Below are 21055 nucleotides of genomic sequence, written 5' to 3' on the forward strand. Positions count from 1 at the left end.
AATAATAAAACCACCCCTACATTTGTACACTAACTGTTTCATAAATGACTGGGTGATCTCTAAGGAATCCTTCATAACACCTTTTGTAGCTGCCTAAATATCATGACAAGCCTGGTTTCTAGGACAAACTAGGGCATGCAGTACTCTCAGCAGTGCTGCATCCAAGGGACAGATTTGCCAGGCAGCCATGTGTGGGGCCAGACAGTCCCTTAGGTAACCTGACCACAAATTGTTTGGGATCATGAGCAACCATAGCAGGCAGGTCAGGAACTCCAAGACTATGGCAACATAGGATCCAAGGGAGTATAAGATTATGCTCCAAGACTCTGGAAGTTGCCACAGCTAAGAACCATGAGCCCTCACACAGAAGGAGGGGCAACCAGTCATAAACAATGACTGACCGTGTGAAACCAGAACTTCACAATTGGAGCATTGTAGAATTCATACACTTTCCTAGTTGCAGGAAGGCTTCCCTGCTCATTATTGCCGGGAAAATTCTGGCTTTCCTCTTGCTTCTCAACTCCTTTCTCTAAATCATAATGGCTCTGTATAAGAAAACAAAGTGCTCGTGTTAGTGGTTATCCAGCTCCATAAGAAACCTCTGTTATGCAGATTCTGTACATAAGCAAAAAGGAAAAGAAATATAATAATTGCTATTTTCTGCTCACAAAGCAATAATAACTAGGTTATTTTCCATAAACAAATACATGAGTTAAGCATTCAAGCTTAAACTATAATTGTAAACAGTAATGTTGAGATTATTGTTCTGAATTTGAACCGACCCTGAAGACCTTTTGTAGTTCCAACACCTTAAGAAGAGAAAATAACATTCAGCCCAGAAAGATGTTCAAAGTTTATTTAAAAAAGAGAAGAAGTGGGCATGCACACGAAAGCTCATACCAAGAACTAACTTAGTTGGTCTTTAAGGTGCTACTGGAAGGAATTTTTTTATTTTGTTTTAAAAAAGAGAGAGAGAGAATGCCGATATATCTGCACACCATAAAAATATACGTATTTTGTTTATCATCCATAGGCTCTTGTGCATCTAATTATAACATTCCTTTAGTGGGTCATTTGAGATGGAAAACAGAAAATATTCTCATGGAATTCACATTTTTAGCGAGAAGTTATAGAGAATTTGTATTTTTCTAAGGTAAATTTTCCTTCTAGTATCCTATCCCAGGGAAAGAGCATATGCTATCCATGCAGAGAATCCCAGGATCTATTCCCAGCCCTTTCCAAAACCCTAGAGACCTATTGTCAGTCATCCTAAATAGCACCAAGCTATATCAATTAATGGTCTAAAATGGTCTAGCACAGTACTTGTAATGTCAATGATATATATGGGAAAGCAAATGCTTAGCCCTGCCTATCAGCATCAGAGTCTAGTTCTGCTCTTTTCTAGCATCTACCACATTACAGAACTAAACGTTTAGCTCTATAAGCTATATGTTCCACATTTAGGAAAAATGAAATCTAAACCTGGTACCATACTAACCAATGAGATGTTATCTTTAACACTGGAAGTGTTAGGATCACCATGGTACCATGTGAACTGGTGGAACTCCTGTGACTGAGGTACATGAGACATTTCAGCCTTGCTTTTAAACTCCAGCATCAAGATGGTAGGAGGCAGAAGAATGCTTAGGATCACCTGCAGGAAGGAGCATGTTGCAGTTAGTAAGATTGCATTTGATCCTATCACTAGCCTTTGTATGAAACTAACAAAGAGGAAGGCAGCGGTGGCTGATGCCTACAAAAAGTGAGTCTCTCTCTCATCCTGCCCAACCATTCCCTCTGCTTCACTGCCCAAAGTTCCTCCTAGTTGCTCTAAACCAAAACAAGAAAAAAAGAAATTCAAGCCATTGATGCAAAGGAGGAATCAAGAGTGCAGTTAGAGTGTCTTCCCAATTCTACCCTCTGAATCGGGTGCCTTACTCTGTTGTCCTGTTTTTGGAAGTGGCTGGGCGAACTCAGGAGTAATCAGGACCTCCCAAGTATGCCCAACCCCTGCTGAATGTGGCATGGAAAGGTGTCAAATTTAACCCACAGCTGGAAAAGAAAGTCATGGCTTGAATTTGGACCAGCTGGAAGCCACAGCTTTATCTGCCCTGCACCTATGCCTGGCATCACATAGCATCAAGTGATGGACAGGTGAGCATACCTTGGCCCATGTTCCCAGCGCTGTTGGATAACTTCCAGGGCAACCAGTGGGCTAATGAAACACTGCCCTCTTGCCAAGGCAGAGAATATTGGGGAGGGATTGGGAGTTTTTGGAGGGTCCTGGTCCTGGTTTTTTTTTTTTTTGTTTTTTTTTAAGCCAGAACATATGCTTACTTCTTGAGATTTCCATTGGGGGGAAAATCGGAAGCATCCACACCATTATGTTGGTATCATCCCAAATCTTGGGTCCAACCTCTCTACTATAGTCAGGAATCAATCTGTGATTCCCAAATCTTTTCACCCTGAGCTTGACCCATTTGACTTCCAGAGAAGGAAAATGTGCAGGCAATAGCATGATGAAGCCAAAGGCCCACCAACCCCTCCTGGTCCCCACAGCTGCCACACACAGATGTGAGCAGAGAAAGCATGATGAGGAAGTATGAGAGCCACAGAAACAAAGGGCATGGCTCCTCATCCATGGGGAAACGCTCCTTGTATTTGGTAAGAAGACTCCACAATTCATCAGTAGCTTTCGTCTAAATTCTCATTTTAAACCAGCCACATGATGTGCAGAATTGTTGCTGTTACCAAGGCAGGAATAAATGCCAGTAAACAACAAGTAGATCATATAGCAAGATTCAAAACACAATATTCCTTCAGTCAGCACAATATCGACAGTGAAAGTACAATCCACTTTTGTGGTAAAATGTGCAACTGTTAACACTACACTTGCACATGCCAGGTCCAATAAAGTCATAAGCAGTGCATGCATACATGTGCACGCATGCCAATACTTAGAAAATTCAGGACATCATAGAGGAGATTCAGAGAAATATAATCCATATGTGTGGCAAACAGAAAGAGCTCCCAAATGGAGAGTAGCATAAGCAATAAGCAGGCAAAAGTGGGGCAAGCAACCAAGGGGAGAGTTGCTAGATCAAATTAAGCCACAAGCCACACATACATGCGCAATCTTGCTTGCCCGTCCTTCAGCTAGAACAACCTTTTCCCTCTGCTGGCCAGTCAGCCAGCCATTTTCTCTTTCCCAGCAGACTGACATGATGATGCAGCTCCCTTGAAAACTATGGCTTGGGAAAGAAAACTATTCTAAATCTCTACCTCCTTGTACTGCACACAAATATGGAAGACACAGGAGCAACTGTTGACTTTGAAAGCTATTACAATGTAATTAAAGGTAGGAGACTTTAAATCTGTGTTTGCTTTGGCAGAAAAGGAACTAAGGTGCTTCCGTGGGAAGGAATATACTCCTTTTTATGGTTTTCAAGAGTGCAAGGTACACTGTCTTCCCTATAGCAGGCCTAGTAGGTGACACTTGCAGAGATAATAAGCAGCTGACTTCTTGAGAAACATAGAGGAGTGTCTTCTAGGAGCTATTCAAGGAGGAGTTTGTTTCCTCTGCCTTAGCAATTCAGATCTGTAACCTATCTGTAACTGGAACTATGGAAGGCACCACATTGAGCCGCATGAAATGGAAGTCCATCAACCTCACCAAGATATAGAAAGGTCCGGTGACTTCTGTTTCAGTGTATCTGAAGAAGTGTGCATGCACACGAAAGCTCATACCTAGAACTAACTCAGTTGGTCTTTAAGGTGCTACTGGAAGGAATTTTTTTATTTTGTTTTGACCATGGCAGACCAACACGGCTACCTATCTGTAACTAACGTTCCAGGTCACTCTGGAGGAGGCCCTGGCAACAGAAGCTGCCGAGAGGTCGGCGCAAGAGGCACGGCCAAGCCAGCCGTCCCAACCGAGGGTCCACCACGAAGACCTCACCTACGACTCAGGATCCAACAGGGAGGAGGTGCACCGAGTACAGCAGCGCACTCAAGCAGCCCACATACCACAGCTGCCTCGACGAGAAGGAGGGAACTGCGCAAGCTGTGGAGAAAGTCGCGAGAGGAGGACCTGCCGTTTCCGCAATGCAGAGTGCAGGCAGTGCAGAAAATTGGGACACATCGCCCGGGTGTGTCGGGCTCGGCCCACCCGACACCAGGCATCAGATGACCCATCCAAGAGCCCCAGGTCCCGGGGCCCAATGCATCAAGGCAACTCAACGGAGCTCACGGACTTCCAGGTATACCAGTTGCCCCACCCCAACGTAGAGAAAATTTATGTAGAGGTACGGATAGAGGGGGCCCCATGCCGCATGGAGCTTGACACGGGTTCAACTCTATCCATAATCTCGGCAAGGACCTTAAGGAAACTGTGCCCTACTGGGGGTCCCAAACTCAGGCCGGCCCCATTCACCCTCCGGGACTTCCAGAAACGTAAGGTCCCCACAATGGGGGTGGGGACCTTCAGGGTGCAATACAGAGGGCGGACGCGGCAACTGGACTTGCTTGTGGTCAAGGGCCCCTACATTAGCTTACTGGGATTGGCATGGTTTGGACCACTGGGGCTAGCCATCACCGGGGTGAACCACATGAGCTTACAAGTGGACGTGGACGCCATATGCAAGGAATTTCCGGGGGTTTTCGATGGGAAATTGGGACAGTATACGGACCCCCCCATTGCTCTACAGCTTGACCCTGCAGTACGACCGGTCAGGCTCAAGGCCCGCCGGGTCCCGTTCGCCCTGAAACCCCGTATAGATGAGGAATTGGACCGACTCGTGGAGCAAGGAGTGCTGGAGCCGGTGGCTAATGCCCCCTGGGAAACCCCAATCGTCACACCCGTCAAGCCTAATGGTTCGGTCTGCATCTGCGCAGACTACAAATGTACCATAAACAAGGCCCTCACGGCCCATGCATACCCAGTGCCAGTGGTCAGCCATGTCCTTGCCACCCTGGCTGGGTCGAAAATTTTTGGCAAGCTGGACTTGGCCCAAGCATATCAACAGCTGCCAGTAGATGAGGCTACAGCAGAGGCACAGATGATTGTGACGCACAGAGGAGCGTTCAGGGTAAAGCGGCTGCAATTCGGGGTCAGCGTGGCACCAGGCATATTCCAGAATCTAATGGACTCTCTCCTTAAAGGGATTCCTGGTGTCACCCCCTTCTTCGATGATGTGTTGATTGCCGGGCCCACACCCGAGGAGTTTGAGGACCGCCTCCGCACCGTTCTGCACCGTTTCCAGACGGCGGGTCTCAAGGTGAAGCGGGAAAAATGTCTACTAGGAGTGCCTCAGGTGGACTTTCTGGGATTTATGGTGGATGCAGAAGGGGTCCACCCAACTGGGGACAAGGTACGGGCCATTTGTGATGCCCCAGCGCCCAAGAACAAGACTGAACTTCAGGCCTTCTTGGGACTATTGAACTTTTACCATTCCTTCCTTCCCCACAAGGCGGCGGTAGCGGAGCCCCTACACAGACTCCTGGACAAGCGGGGTGTGGGGCCAGCGCCAGGAGGCCGCATTCCAGGCAGTCAAGGACTTGCTTGTCTCAAACTCGGTCTTGGCACACTTCGACGAGAGGCTGCCAGTTGTGCTAGCATGCGACGCCTCACCCTATGGCATTGGCGCTGTCCTGGGACACCAACTCCCGGATGGAAGAGAGGTACCGGTGGCATACTTTTCCCAGACACTCAACGAAACCGAGCGGAACTACTTGCAAATCGACAAGGAGGGTCTGGCAATCGTGAAGGGAGTAAAAAAATTCCATGATTTCTTGTACACGTGGCCCTTCACTGTGGTGACTGACCACAAGCCGTTGCTGGGCTTGTTTGCCCCCGAAAAGCAGACCCCTCAAGCGCTGTCTCCTCGCGTCCTCAGGTGGTCAATTTTCCTTGCCAGCTACCAGTATGCACTGATTCACCGCCCTGGGAAGGCGATGGGCCATGCGGACGCCCTCAGCAGGCTACCACTACCGGAAACAGGCCCTGACCCAGCACCTGCACAAGAGGTTATGAGCCTGGAGCTGCTTCCCGACCGCCCCATTCAGGCACAAGAAGTTGCACACCATTCCAAGAAAGATAGGGTCATCTCCCGGGTCCTGGACTGGGTGTGGAGGGGATGGCCCAGCAGCAGCCCTGGGCCAGAATTCGCCGGCTACACAACCCGCAAACATGAACTGTCGGCCCACAAGGGGTGCCTGTTATGGGGAAGCAGGGTCGTTGTTCCCCAGCCCCTCCGCAAAAGGGTCCTCACAGCCCTACACGAGACACACCCAGGGGTAGTAAGAATGAAAGCCCTTGCCAGGAGTTATGTGTGGTGGCCGGGGATCGACGGAGAGATAGAGGCCTGGGTCAAACACTGCCAGGCCTGCCAAGAATCCCACCCAGATCCCCCAAGGGCCCCAGTCCAGTCCTGGGAGTCCGCCCGAGCACCATGGTCACGCCTGCATGTGGACTTCGCTGGCCCCTTTCAGGGGAAAACATTCTTCATAGTGGTGGACTCCTACACCAAATGGCTGGAAGTCGCACTGGTACCGTCCACTTCTACGTCCGCAGCCATCCGGGTCCTACGCAGGCTGTTTGCAACCCACGGGCTCCCTGACACTCTCGTCTCAGACAACGGGACTGCATTTACATCAGGAGAATTCCAAACCTTCACAGCGCAGAACGCCATCCGCCACATCCGTTCGGCGCCATTCCACCCAGCCACCAATGGCCAAGCAGAACGCATGGTGCGGACCACCAAGGACACCCTTCGCCGCATGACGCAAGGGGATTGGGAGTACCGCCTTGCCACATTCCTTCTAGCACAGCACAGCACCCCCAGCTCAATGACTGGCCGGAGCCCCGCTGAACTACTAATGGGTCGGCGCCTTGCAATCAGATTGGACCGCCTTCACCCCGATAGAGCTCAGGATGAGGTAGGGGTGGGGGAAGGCAGGAACCCCCGGACCTTCGAGGCCCAGGACCCAGTGTACGCAAAGAATTTTGGGCAGGCCCTGCATGGGTACCCGCCACAGTCACCAGGGTCACTGGCCCTGTGTCGTACGAGGTGCTAACAGACGGGGGGGCAATGCTGGCGCCGCCACTGCGACCAGATACAGCGACGATTCCCGGGAGAAAACCAGGAGGAGGAGGACAGGTCAAGGGAGTCCCAAGGGAACAGTGGGGCAGTGAGGCCCATAGAGCAGCAGGGGCAAGCAGGAGAGGCAGAATCAGTAAATACAGAGAGGACCCGTGAGGCCGAAAGGACACCAGAACCAGAACTACGACTGAGCGAGCCGGTTGCACCAGACCAAACAGCCCCATCACAGCCAGCATCCTTGGAACACGAGCCAGAACCTGAACCCCGGACCAGGGAACACCCCAGGCCGCAACGCACACGTAGGCCGCCGGCGTACCTTGAGGACTATGAATGCGACCTCCCGGGCAGGACTGGAACTTAGAGGGGAGGGGTGTTATGTGCTGAACAATAGGATCCAAAAGGCAGCAGTCTGATTGGTCCTAGAACAATAGGATTCAGAATGCAGCAGTCTGATTGGTCCTAGAACAATGCAGCAATATGATTGGTTGGCAAGAACCACCCAATCATGCTCCAGATAGAAGTGAATCCACAACCTGATTGGCTTACAGTAGAATTCCAGAATTAGCCAATCATGTGCAGCCCATTGTGTAAATAATGTATATAAAGCAGATACTTTGAGGGGACTTTCATTCATTCCTCCTCACCACTATGAGCTGAATAAAGAGCATGAAATCACTTTGCGACTCTGAGTATATTTCAATATGACTGCTTAACTAAGATTTCTTTATTTAATGATTAAGGGGAGGGTTCACAAAGATGCATTCACTTTTGGTGCATCCTGTCTGTGATTCATGTACTGCCCTCATATCCTGAGTTCAACAGTGCTGATCTCCAACTCACTCAACAGACTGTGTTGCCTTGTGCTAAATGAGCTTTCCCAGGGGACAGAAAGTGGGGTGGCTGGGAAAGTGCGGAAGTGCTCTCAGGAACTGCTTCTGGCCATGTTCTTGCTCCCACAGTTCATCAGTTGCATTTGCGATGCATGAATACACTTAGCGGCGAACAAGAGCGATGGTGGAGAGCGCACAACATCTTTTGTGACTGGAGACCAGGACAACAGCAGACCTAATGCAGGCTGCACTATTTGCACAATCCAAGCCAGGACAGAGCACCTAAGTTATCCTCATGCCTGATCTTTGAGCGTCTCCTCTCAACAAGCCCATTGAACTTGAATGAGATGAGCCGTCATGCAGTGACAGCACAAGATGATTATAAAACTACCCAGCCCCGCTATTGGCACACAGGATAAGGGGCTGCTGAGAGATGCTGTACCTTAAACCAGGAGTTCTTTCTCATTTTCAGGCGTCCCATCCACATATCAGTCAACAGCATCTGTGTGCACGTGTGAGATACAAAGGGTCGCAATACCACTGACACGGCCAGCTTCAGGCATGTTGAGTTACTCCAGTTCTTCAGCTCGTATGTTAGCAGTTTCATGGCCATCTGTTCATTCTGTTTGAAAGCATTATCCAGCACATCTAGAGCCAGCTGCCCAAACTCACTATGACAGCAAAAGAAAAGCCAGGTGGGGGGCAAATGTTGCCAGCCTTAGAGTACGGACTGAGCACAAATAACAGAGGCAAGCAGTATGACTTGTATTAAGCGCCTCTCATAGACACAGCCTGGTCCAAACCGTGGACTCCAGTAGGAATTTCTCCAAGTCAATGTGTGCTTAGGAGTACAGCCATTGTGTTTTTCCTATTGTTTCAAATAAGCCCATCATTCTGAGAAATTCTTCTGGTAATCCAGAAATTCTTCCACTTATCTTAGACCCACATCTGTACATCTATAGCAAAACGCCTGTTGATTTTAATGGATTTTGGATTTAATGGTTTTGGGCAATGAAACCTGCTGAACTCCTTATAGCACAATTCTGTAAGCACAATTCTATGCCTGCTTACTTAGAAGTAATTTCCACTGTTCAGTGGAGCTTACAGTATTTTGACTTTGGCACTAAAACAAATGACATACATTCTAAAAAGAACTTTAAAATGAATGTAAAATATACTGAAATCATAAATAGCCGACCTTCAAGCAGAAGACATAAATGAAATAAATAAAATAAAATAATATTGCAAAAATAATTCAAAAATATATTGGCCAATATTTATGCAAAAGTATTTAGCTGATAACATCTATATTTCTGAAAATGAAATAATGAGTATTGATAAACAACTTTAACAATATTTATCTCAGCTCAGTTATTTCAAGGTTACTACCTACAATAGAGTTAAAAAACTTTCCTAACAATATTACTAAAAATATTTTTCTAATGTAACACACACACAATATCAGGAATCAAAATAATAAGATGCAAAACCCATTAAAAAAATTCAAGTAAACATGCATGACAAAAATTCTACGTCCTTAAACTGGAAAGCACACAAGATCCTTCTTGGGAATGTTCCGTGTCAGCTACATGGAATTTCTGTTAAACTAAAAGTTCTGTTTGGAATTTCTGCCTTTTCTTGATGTGCCCAATGGGGCAAAGAATGGCATAAAAATAGATAAGACAAAGGTGATAGACGTGAGGATCCTGGCAGTAGAAGTAGATCATCATTGGAATAAATCACCTGATAATACAGGACTAATGAACTTGATAACAAAATGATGGAAACTGGAGACGTTGAAATAATGGTGTTTTTTCTAATAAAAAAATGGAGGCACAGAAAATTATACATTAGATGGAATGCTGGCTTGTCAGTATTTCTCACCAATTTTCTTTTCATTACTGGGAAACCCAGCCAGATGGGCGGGGTATAACTATTATTATTATTATTACTATTATTATTATTATTAGGAAATGTACTCCTTTAAGAAAATGTACCTTTCAGCTCAGATCAGCCTATTAAAAACTATTCTCCTCCTTTGCCTGCTAAGCTAAAGGATACCCTTCAGCTGTCACCAGCTCTAATGTTAAGAACAGAAGAAGAGTCCTGCTGGATGAGGCCAAAGGCCCACCTAGTCTAACACTCTTTTCTGGCGGTGGTGAACTAAATGCCCATGGGAAGCCCATTATATAATCTTAGGTGATGGAGAGAAAAATGTCTAACCATTCTAAGCACTGTAGATCTGTATTATCTGAAGTGAAGGGAGAATCCCTACTTTGAATACTTCTTCAGCTCTTCTGACGTGTCATCCTCCATGTTGCTTTGCTTAGCTTCATGTGCCATCGCTCTGTAGAGTTTGCAAGCCACCACAGCCTTGACCATGGCTTCCTTTCCATGCTGCCAGAAGAACATGGCCATCTTCTGCCTTTTCATCAATACTGCCCAAACCAAGAGATCATTATATGGGTATATAAACCCAACTGATTGTTGGTCATCAGAGACAGTAAATTCATCCTTTAGCTTCTTTCTAGTCTTGTGAAGAACAGCTGTTTTTTGCTGCAAGTTAATAAATAAAAAGTTACTCAAAATCTATCACCTCTATGCACAATTTGCTTACTTCAAATCAAATTTCTGAGTTACAGGGTTATTATCCACAAGAATTATCAACTATATTAAATGACAGCTATGATAAATACAGAATCACAAATCCACAAAAGGAACCACATTCCATATGAAATAATATACTCAAAGCTCCATATAACAGAATGCAACTATTAATATCAATTTTGTGTTCTATTATGTAGAAAAGCAGAAAATTCTGACAAGATTTAATAGGTCAGATCCTTGATCCAGATAGCTCAATATTGTCCACACTGACTGACAAGAGCTTCAGACAGCAGTCTCTCAAGATGCCAGGAATTGAACTCATATGTGCTCTACCAGTGAGCCATGGCCTTTCCCATCGCCATTGGCCAGAATGGCTCTCCATCTGAATTTCTTTTAAAATGTTTGTTCAATTGCCTTGGGTCCAAAACTGACTGAACATGCTCAGGAGGAGGAAGGTCTCTTTGCCCTTCCCTTAAAGAGGAACAAATCTAGAAATGTATGACACACATCTAGAGACGATGCTGCTGGCAAGTCTTTCTCTGGATTGTTGGACAGTGGAGAATGGAGAAACTGGCCTCTTAGAGTTTCTGAAAAACTCTAAGGGAACACACATCTAAATTTGTATTAGAAACCCACTGACCTACAGTCATTCACTTTCAAATTTTTCAACCACCCCTCATAACACAGAATAAACCATTATCTCCAAGGGGATTATAGGGAACCAACTGTGCTTCTTAATTTTTGTCTGATTCAAGCCCTGAAAAGGAAACAATTTACTTTAGCCATTGAATCTGCCTCTCACACGTGTATAAACCCACTGGAGTGAGCAAACATGATTTTTCAGCCTACTGGTTTTCTATCAAATTGCATAAGCAAGCAAAGAAACACAGTACTTTGTATTTGTACGGCTGTGCTGTTCGAATGAACTGGGAATGTGAGGTGTTTCCACCAGATCCATTTCTACTCCTCATATGATTATTCTGATGAAGGGAGAAGTTCTGCGTCAAGCTGGAGACAACTCTCTGGTTCCATGAAACAAAGAGAAAGAGACAAATGAGATCAGGATCATCATGATAATGTTTACCAAAACACAGTAACAGAGGTTTATAATTTTCTCTTCCACTTAAAGTAGACAAGGGGAACCTGTGACACTCCAGATATTGTTGGATGATTGGCCATGCTGGCTTGCACTGTTGGCAGCTGGCATCCAACATCTCAACACAATGGCTATTCTCTGCCTCCATGGTCAGAGGCAGCAATGCTTTTGAAGGCCAGTTGCCGGAAACCACAGCAGGCCCTGTTTGTAGGTTTTCCACAGGGATCTGGTTGGCCACTGTGAAAACAGAATGCTGGACTAGATGGGCCACTGGTCTGATCCAGCAGGCTGTTACAATGTCAGGGGGGAAAGGGTTGGCAGTCCCGCTGGTGTGTGCACACCTGCAGGGCTATTGCTGCCAATGCGACATGCCCCTGACCGCTCCGTTGCCACGTCAACCTATCCCATCCTGATTCCTGATGAACACAGTACTATGAGGAGCCACCACTGCTCAGTAGCATGAGCCCACAATGATAAATGGAAAAATAGGTTCCTCTAAATAGGAAGAAAGGGCCCTCAAGGGCCCTGAGTCAACATCCCACCTGATACTGAAAGGCTTTTCTGGGCTCACAAATGCACAAGGTGAGCAAATTGCATTCTATTAGACAGGCATCAGAATGTATTAAAATGATGTCAAGAGATGAGAAGCAGAAAGTTCAAATACTGCCTTATTTTGTAAACAAGCATTATATCCAGTGAAGACACAATAAATATTGATCCCCACAATTCTATTTAACAATTACATCTCAGATAAAAAAATAAATTGGCTAAATTATTGTTAAATTGGCCATTTTTCTATTATTTATTATTCTAGTTTATTATCTGTTAATATGATGCTTCACTGAATGTGGAAACACATTTTTTGTATTTCAATTCTGACTCCTTACTAAATAGCCAAACTGTAATAACATATACACGTTAAACTATTTCCCCTAAAACAGGCACCCCCAAACTTGGCCCTCCAGATGTTTTGGGACTACAATTCCCATCATCCCTGACCACTGGTCCTGTTAGCTAGGGATGATGTGATGGGAGTTGTAGTCCCAAAGCAGTTGGAGTGCCGAGTTTGGGGATGCCTGCCATAAGCTCTCACTGATGGAAGTAGCTGTCACCAGTTTACTGAGTTTACCTCACGTTTCCTGTAAAGGCTATTGTACAGAACTCGGAAATGCTTTCTTGTGTAGCTGCTCTGATAAGCTCCACCAATCAAGTATTCTATTACCAATCCAATATCAATCAGAGATATTTTATAATCCACAGGAAGAGTACTCTGTAACACAAATATTTGACATTTTATATAACAATCATACTTAAGCATATTAATAGTGCTTTAGAGCACGTATCAAGAATCCTTCACAAACACTTTATAATCTGAGCTACTAAATAAATGTACAGGAGAATAGTTTAATAGCTTGAGCCACTTATTAGCCAATATCACGTTCCTCAGATTGTCCATATTTAAACATATGATGTTTCTCCTTCAACATCTTTATCATATTGACTGGCTGTGCCCAGATGACATATATCGCACTGATAGCAGCTCTAATCAACTCCCAGCCAAAAACCTGTGTCCCCACTGTGGAAGGACTTGTGGATCCAGAATCGGCCTCCACAGTCACTTACGGACTCACTGTTAAGACTGTGTTCATGGAAGACAATCTTACTCAGCTACAAGTGATCACCAAAGAAGAAGGAAACAGTTCAAGTTCTACTTAGCATGGGTGTCTGTTGCTATTCCTAACATTTTTGAAGTTGCTGCTAGTCTGGTTGGGCCAATTGGATAAGCACAGCTCCCAAGTTGATCATACAGGCCCTATACTATAAAACAGCATATAGCAAGTGGTGATTCAGTTGTGATCGTGGCAAAAACCACCATCTAAAGGAGTTCTAGCTCATCATTCTTCAGAATGTAGATTACCTGTTTCACGTCAGAAACAAGATGACGCAGAAGATGATTTGTTGGCCCTTGTTTCTGGAATGTTAAAAGAAGAATGACAAGAACACAGTGACTAAACTAAAAGAAAGAAACTTTCACTATATATGAAAGAAGATTAAGAAACAGGACAGCTAGTACATTAATATTTATTAACAGCTAATTTTGTTTAGGTTTTGGGCTGAAGAAAGCTGTATTTAAAAAGAGAAAGCACATTCTTCAGCTGCATTTCCAGCCCATGATCACAACAGAACTGTCTATCAATCAACCAATCACTATCTTCAAATGAGCCTCCTGCCTGCTAAACTGCTTCTTTTTTGGTTTATATAGATTGGGCAAGAGGTGGAGGCTGTGAGACTACAAGAGGAAATAGTCTCTCTTTTATCCTCACTGTCGTATCCTGCATGCCTCCCTCATAGATTTTAAACTGGCCTTTGGGGCATTGCAACCTGCCCTTTACATTTTCTGCCATTCCTCTAATAGAAAATTAAACAGATTGTCTAGTTAGTGTTACACTTGTGGAAGGAAAAGCACTTTTTCATAATGCATGCAATACATCCAAAAGAGCAAAACCCAAGGACCAAGGCACTGAAGGGTTATTTATTTTTAATATATTGTAGAATACTACATTACACTAATAGGGTGAAATTTCCAAACTGTTCTGGAATATGTTTGGTGCACCCAGATCTGCCCCCATCCCAATCTGTATCATTCCAAACTTCCAGAATGTATACTGACATCCATTTTAGATTTCAGGTGTCCCAGTTTTATGAGGGATGTGATGGGGAGCAGATTCTGAATGATTCATTGTTGCAGAAGCGTCAGTATATTCACAGCAAGGCCTCTGCTGTGATGATGAAGTAAGCTGCAAACAGTCTTGAATAACAAAATGAAAACAACATTATCTGCTCTCTTTTCAATGAAACAAATAGGTCAACAGATAAAAGAGGAAGAACAGAAGACGACGTTACTTTCTAGCTTGATTCATCTGACCATTCATCCATCTAAGATAAAGCCATCCTGACAGGCAGTTCTGCGGGAGCATATACAACGAGACATGCACCTACGCAACAGCCACTCACCAAGACCTATGACCAGAACTATGCAACGAGTTCTGGCAGGGGGGGGGACCCACCTAGGCATACTTATAACAGCTTTTTGGATTCTATGCTACAAGTTCAAACATCCATGCAAAGATGCAGAACCCTAACCCTAACCCTATTGCTCCATTGGAACTACCTCTGAATATTAGCAAAGTAGATACATATTTAAGCAAAATGTATTCAGCATTGGAATTCCAGGCACTCACAGTATTGTACAGTTCTTCCAATCGGGTTATGGTAAGAAAACGGTGCAGATTCACTCCATGTTCTATTAGCAACTTCACAAATTCTACCCGATCCATCACCAGAGCATCAAGCATTGCTTGTTCCAGGGACCCAACCTTCAAACAAGTGCAGGAATTGTAAAGAAAGGGGGAGAAATAATTGTTTTCTTCATAACTTTTGCAATTTCTCGGAGTTATTTTTATTTCAATGCTGGTGAGCAAACTCCAATTCAATATTCTCCTTAAACACAATAATACAAATAAGTACAGATAGCACAGCTGTAAATGTTTGTCCATGATGTGTGGAAAATAAATGTGAAAACTACCTTCCAGTGCTGTCCATAAATCAATATATGCTTCTTAGCGATGTCCAGTCTGTTCCAGGCCAGTGCCAGATTTAGCTGATCTGGAGCGGACATATTTGTTCCTACAAAAAGGAAATTATTCTTTTAGATTTTATACAAAATGTTTTTCCTCTTCTACTTCAAAAGTAATTCTTATGCATTGCTATGACTTTGAAGAAGGAGGCAGAAATTATTATATGAATGTACCTTTTAAGAGTGCAGTCAGGATTGCCAAATCAATGTCCTGATGCTCATCCGACTCTGCATCAAATATGGTTATCTGTCAAAATAACAAAACATTTTACTGAGAGAAGAGAGAAAACCACCAGACAATTCAGGACTATTGAACATGGCGGGCAAAGGATAGGCAGTAAACTGTGACCTGCAATCATTTTTCTAAACATGATTAATTTAGTGGAACAGCTTCTGAACCCAAGTCAAAATTCAATGCCACTCTAGAGAATGAGATTAATGAAAAGAATTTCGTGAATTTATCATACTTACAGAATCCCTGTGTTCCATGCACTCCATTAACATTTTAAATAAGTGGTGGGACTGTTTCTGCCCCCAACTGAAGGTGTTCTGAATCATTAATAATATCTCTTCCTTAAGCTGAGGGCTCAAATTCCTGAGAAAGAAACGTATGAACAAAAGATAATTATTATTTCACCAATAGATACTTATTGTCTGTTACTGTAATACTGTAAATATTTTTAAACAAATTTGTAACACAAAAAGCTTCCCCCATCTCTTTATTTGTACCGCTTGTCCCCTGCACAAGGGCAGCCAATGTATGTGCCCTCCAGATGTTATTGGACTACAACTCCCATCAGCACCAACCTGTTGGACAATGGGGGCTGGAGTCCACCAAAATATGGAGGGCTTCGCTGAGTCTACCCTTGCACTATATAGTGACTGAAACATCACCCCTAAACAACTGAAGTCAAGGCATGTCCACAAAAAGAATATAGGGTTCAATTTAGAATGGTTACTTTACACATACTTAGTTGGTTATAGGCATTCCACCTAAGTAACAGTCAATCAGCACTGTACAACCGTGATTGGCAACTAGTTTGGCTGATGGCCAAATTCTGTTGCCTCTGTCCCACTTACTGTTGTTGACAAATGCATAGTTTGTGGAGGAAGAAGAGTTTAAAAGGACCAATAGGAAGAACCCAAGTCAATGATGGCTCAACCAGTGGTTGATCTGGATGATGGGCTGCCAGATTTCCACTGTAAAAGCACCAAAATAATAAAAAAAGGTAACGGTAAAGGACCCCTGACAGTTAAGTCCAGTCGCAGACGACTCTGGGGTTGCGGCACTCATCTCGCTTTACAGGCCGAGGGAGCCGGCGTTTGCCGCAGACAGTTTTTCCATGTCATGTGGCCAACATGACTAAGACATTTCTGGCGAAACCAGAGCAGCGCACGGAAATGCAGTTTACCTACCCGCTGGAGCAGTACCTATTTATCTACTTGCACTTTGACGTGCTTTCGAAATGCTAGGTTGGCAGGAGCAGGGATCGAGCAATGGGAGCTCACCCCGTCGCGGGGATTCAAACTACCGACCTTCTGATTGGCAAGCCCAAGAGGCTCAGTGGTTTAGAATAATGGCTTATAAATAGTACTGTCAAACGTTAATATGAGCAGTACAATTTCAACAGTGAAAATGTCCAATCTAGGTTAAGAGAAACATCTCTGAATGGTAAGAAATATGCTGAAGTTGGTGAAACTGGGCTGGAAGTATTAGACAGTTAAATCTTGAAAAATAGGGCTATTCAGAATATGTACCCTACAACACTTGTAGAGCATCAGAATCATAGTTTGACCACCATCCCAGTTTCACTACCAATTGCACCACTTCAGCTACTTCTATAGAATCACCCTGTGAGGACACAAAAAAGAAAACGGTGGTGACCAGAAGCTTCATCATTTGCCAAGTACATATTCCCAGTACCCCCCATCAGTCAATAAATAAAATAAGGAAGTGACTAGCTAGCAGTACAGGAAGCAAATTAGGTAGGTATGATAAAGAGATAACAGGTGTTATCCAGTGAGTTTTACTCAGAGAAGACCCACTGAAATTAATTAACATGACTAAGTTAGGGCCATTAATTTAAATGGGTCTAGCCTGAGTAAAATTTAGTAGAATACTATGCTACAGCAGATGAAAGGACCAGCAGCAGGGCCAGAAAGGTCCTGGGAAAAGGCCTAGAAAAAGGCTGAGCAATTCTTCTTTCCTTTCTCCAGAGTGAGAAGTTGAGATGCTCACCTGACACTCAACGAGGTTCAGAGACAATCTTATTAAACCATGTTTTTTGTTTTTTCAAAAACACCAAGATTTCTTCGCTATAGCCTTGTTTGATTAAAGGCATCTTTTGCAATGAAGTGGCAAGTGCAAGTAAATGTTGCAAGCTGCAAGTACTCACGTCATGTCTGCTGTGTGCTTATGGGTGAAAGCGAGAAGGTCGGCCGCTCGCCCAGTTCCCTCATAAACTACTACAGGGACAGCCGGCTTGTCCCTCACATATTCCCACACGGTCAGGATCTCATTTGGACCACCTTCCACCAGCAGCCCAACTAAGGGCACTCCTTGTCCCATTCCTATTTCAAAACACATTGAAAATGTTAACAGGACAGAGATCCACAGTGCATATAATAACCCACTTTTGTACCCATCAAGATTTTTAAAAATCACAAGACAAAAAGTAGGGCTATTGCCTGTTTTGTTTTTTAATAGTCAATTAAATGTTTTACTCAATTATTAATTTCACTGATTACATTTGTATGAACATGCATGTGAGTCAAACATTAATAATTCTGAAGCAAAAAGCATTATTAGTTTTTCCTTTTTAGAAGGATAACTTAGAAGATGGAAGTGTGACAGAGAAGAAATGATGTATTCTAAAAGCTACAGGTGGCTGAAACTAAGTATTAAAACTGCAGTATTATTTTTTTTAATAAAAAATGTACTACTCAATGAATCGGGACATAAGAAAATCTATCAAAACAATTGCTAATTGATTAAGCCTTATTTTTTAACTTTAATTTTAATTGGCAGCATTCACCTATCACAATACACCATGGTCAATGGTCACAGTAAATCATGCTGAATGACAGTGCAAAAAGCTTCCACTGTGCTTCTCCCTAAAGATTTGTAAAACAGATTTAAGATACGTTCCAGGCACCAATTTCCTGTAGGGAAAACATGACATGCTGGTATCCAGGAGAAGTTACTTCTCTTCTCTGTCAGTGGTGCCAGAGATAAGAAGCTTCTTACAAAGTGAACCCAGAACAAGGAGAACTTACTAGAGTGTATTTTCTGGAGTGACAGGTATTTTTCTAGATTCCTCCTGAGTTTCATCTCATTGCCGTATTTGCCCACTGTGCCGTCATCAGCCAGTATGAAATGGGAATGCATGCTGTTCAGGGTGCTCAGCTTGCTGAGAGGGTTGCTCAGGGTCTGATACAGGCACACTACCTGAGGAGAATCCAGGTAAAAGCAAAACAAAACAGCCCCACCAAAATACTATAGCATTCTCATTTGGGAAGAGGGTGGGACATCTGCCTGATTTAGACATTTTTATTGCCTGATAGAGAAATAATTTGCTTTATTTCACAAGAAGTCATGGCATCAGCTCCTGATATATTTGCAAAGTATTCTCTAATAATCCTTGCACTCATAGATATTCTATAAGGCAGAAGACCTGAGGTCCTTAGTCATTGCTATTTTAAAAACAACATTCTTTTACACAGTGCTTTTTTTCTGGGGGGACGCAGGGGTACGCACACCCCTAAACATTTTGTGAATCTAAGTTTGGCCTCACTGAGAGGCAGTATTTCAAAATGAGTAGGAAAATGAGAGTGCCCCTAAATATTTTTTTAGAAAAAGAGCACTGCTTTTACATCATCACCAATCCACTCTCCAAATAGCAGAATAATGGTACCCGTCCTGAAGTACAACAGGGTTATGCGTGGTATTTAACTACCTTTTGCTCAGAGTAGACTCACTGGAATTAATAAGAATGATTAAGTTAGGTCAATTAATTTCAATGGGTCTACAACAAGTAAAAGTGGGCCAGATTCAACTAATGAGTGCTACTAGCAGAAGCCAGTTCAATAGTGAACAGTGCAACAGAAGCACAGTGGAGGCTCCCCCCCCCGCTCCCCCTCCCCCCTGGCTCCCCTCCCTCCAACTGGCTTGAGGAAAATTCCCTAAACAGTACACAAGGGTAGAAGAGGGGAGATCATTGCATGAAACAATCTTCTCAGCACGATGTTGAATTCCCCCCTTGTGTTGAAGAGTACTTCCAAACAGGGGCTTAATTTTGAAAACAGGTCATTCAGATATTGCAAACAGGTAACAAATAGGCTTTTTTAAACATCAGGTTGTTTTCAGGAAAGGGTCAGTCTAGATGAAATGGGGGAGGAATATAGTTGGCATTTTGATGCTTATGTCATCATATAGGTACTGTGAAAAAATGGCATAGATTTTCACAATAAACACCCATCTGAGAAGCACCTTAGATATGAGGTAATCCATACAATAGTTTCTATCCCATTGCCACTAATATCCATATATATCAGCATTGCATAAATTACATATTTGCATCTGATGGCAAGTTACACAAGAATAATTGCATAAAGCACCCTTTTTGCTGGAGATGCAAGTTTGTACACGCGAAAGAGCTCTTCCCTACAGGCAAACCCCTACTATGCAGGATTTGGGGTGGGGGAAGAGTGCAGTTAAAACAAGAAAACAAAGAGCATTCATTAACTCACATCTTTTCCAATGAGGTCCCTCTGGTTCTCAATGATACCCCAAGGGGGGATTCCAACAGCCAAGATCTTTCTTAAGTACTGAGAGGCATGGAGTTTCAAGGCATCTCCCACATGCTTAGACACACCTAGAAATATTATCACCATCATTAATATTACAAAACAGTTGGCATCTTGCCCTCACAGCATATAATTCTTTGTGCATTGCCTTGTAATCTACTTACGGTAGATGAAAGGCGGTCTAGACATGAAATTGTCATGGATTCTACTCAGTATTGATCCAGAGCAGAACTCCAGCATATAGTTAGCAAGTTAAAAACTTAAACACGTTGTGGGATTCCCAAACAATAGACCAGAGGCAATTGTATTTCATCCAGCAGAGCTTTACTGCTGCTGAAGGCAAATGAGCATAATGGTCACAAATTGACACCGTCCATAAGAAGTCCAGTTGCAGCAGACTTAAACTTACAATAACTTATAATAAGACCAAAACTTCACACTATATACAAAACACCACACCAGAAGGAGAGACAGAAAGAGAGTAAAACCCAGGCTCCTTCTGGCCTTACTATTATAGTCAGCATGACCTTGACAGAAGAGATAACAGAACAGTTGAAGCCAGCTGTACTCAGCTTCTCTGAAGTGTTACGGAAGGGGGGGGGCATGTCTTCTTCACCTTCTTCTTCGCTACAATATATCAATTTATTTCCAATTGTCAATGTCAAAAGGGACTAAAATCTATAAAATTCATAGAAAATCAACGTGCCAGTTTGCTCAATTTCTCTAGGACTCCATCACACCTCCCCTGTCCAGCATAATCCCTCCAGCAAGGTGTCAAGACCCTAATCCTTTCAAATTGCTCTGATCAGCCTTTCCTCCAGGCAATGTCAGGTGACAGACTATGCATATTTGGGACTATTGTTTTCTCATCCCCAGGAAGTGTTTATCTGTGCATATCTCCAGCTCTGCATATTCCCCCCTCCCTCCTCCATATGTTAATCTGTGTAACCCAACCTCCCTCCTCCATATGTTAATCTGT

At 43.6% G+C, this 21055-nt stretch overlaps 1 protein-coding gene across 5 annotated transcripts in view; it reads right to left on the bottom strand.

Annotated features, from left to right (window-relative positions):
* The window catches only part of TRPM6 (transient receptor potential cation channel subfamily M member 6), a 100594-nt gene that overhangs the window by 49516 nt on the left and 30023 nt on the right, over positions 1-21055 (bottom strand). For 4 of the 5 annotated variants that reach the window (XM_081880903.1, XM_081880902.1, XM_081880900.1 and 1 more), the window contains 14 exons: positions 20020-20144; positions 18547-18718; positions 17667-17841; positions 15742-15865; positions 15445-15517; positions 15220-15320; positions 14876-15010; positions 13552-13605; positions 12763-12903; positions 11431-11559; positions 10206-10486; positions 8373-8601; positions 1499-1654; positions 402-545 (listed from right to left, as the gene is read on the bottom strand). In XM_081880903.1, coding sequence (XP_081737029.1) covers positions 402-545; positions 1499-1654; positions 8373-8601; positions 10206-10486; positions 11431-11559; positions 12763-12903; positions 13552-13605; positions 14876-15010; positions 15220-15320; positions 15445-15517; positions 15742-15865; positions 17667-17841; positions 18547-18718; positions 20020-20144 — 2039 coding nt within the window. Of the gene's footprint in view, positions 1-401; positions 546-1498; positions 1655-8372; positions 8602-10205; positions 10487-11430; positions 11560-12762; positions 12904-13551; positions 13606-14875; positions 15011-15219; positions 15321-15444; positions 15518-15741; positions 15866-17666; positions 17842-18546; positions 18719-20019; positions 20145-21055 lie in introns of those variants that run through there. The other variant, XM_081880904.1, reaches the window with a different exon arrangement.

Source organism: Podarcis erhardii, assembly GCF_964252035.2.
Source record: "Podarcis erhardii genome assembly, chromosome: 11".
In the NCBI taxonomy this organism is placed as follows: Eukaryota; Metazoa; Chordata; class Lepidosauria; order Squamata; family Lacertidae; genus Podarcis; species Podarcis erhardii.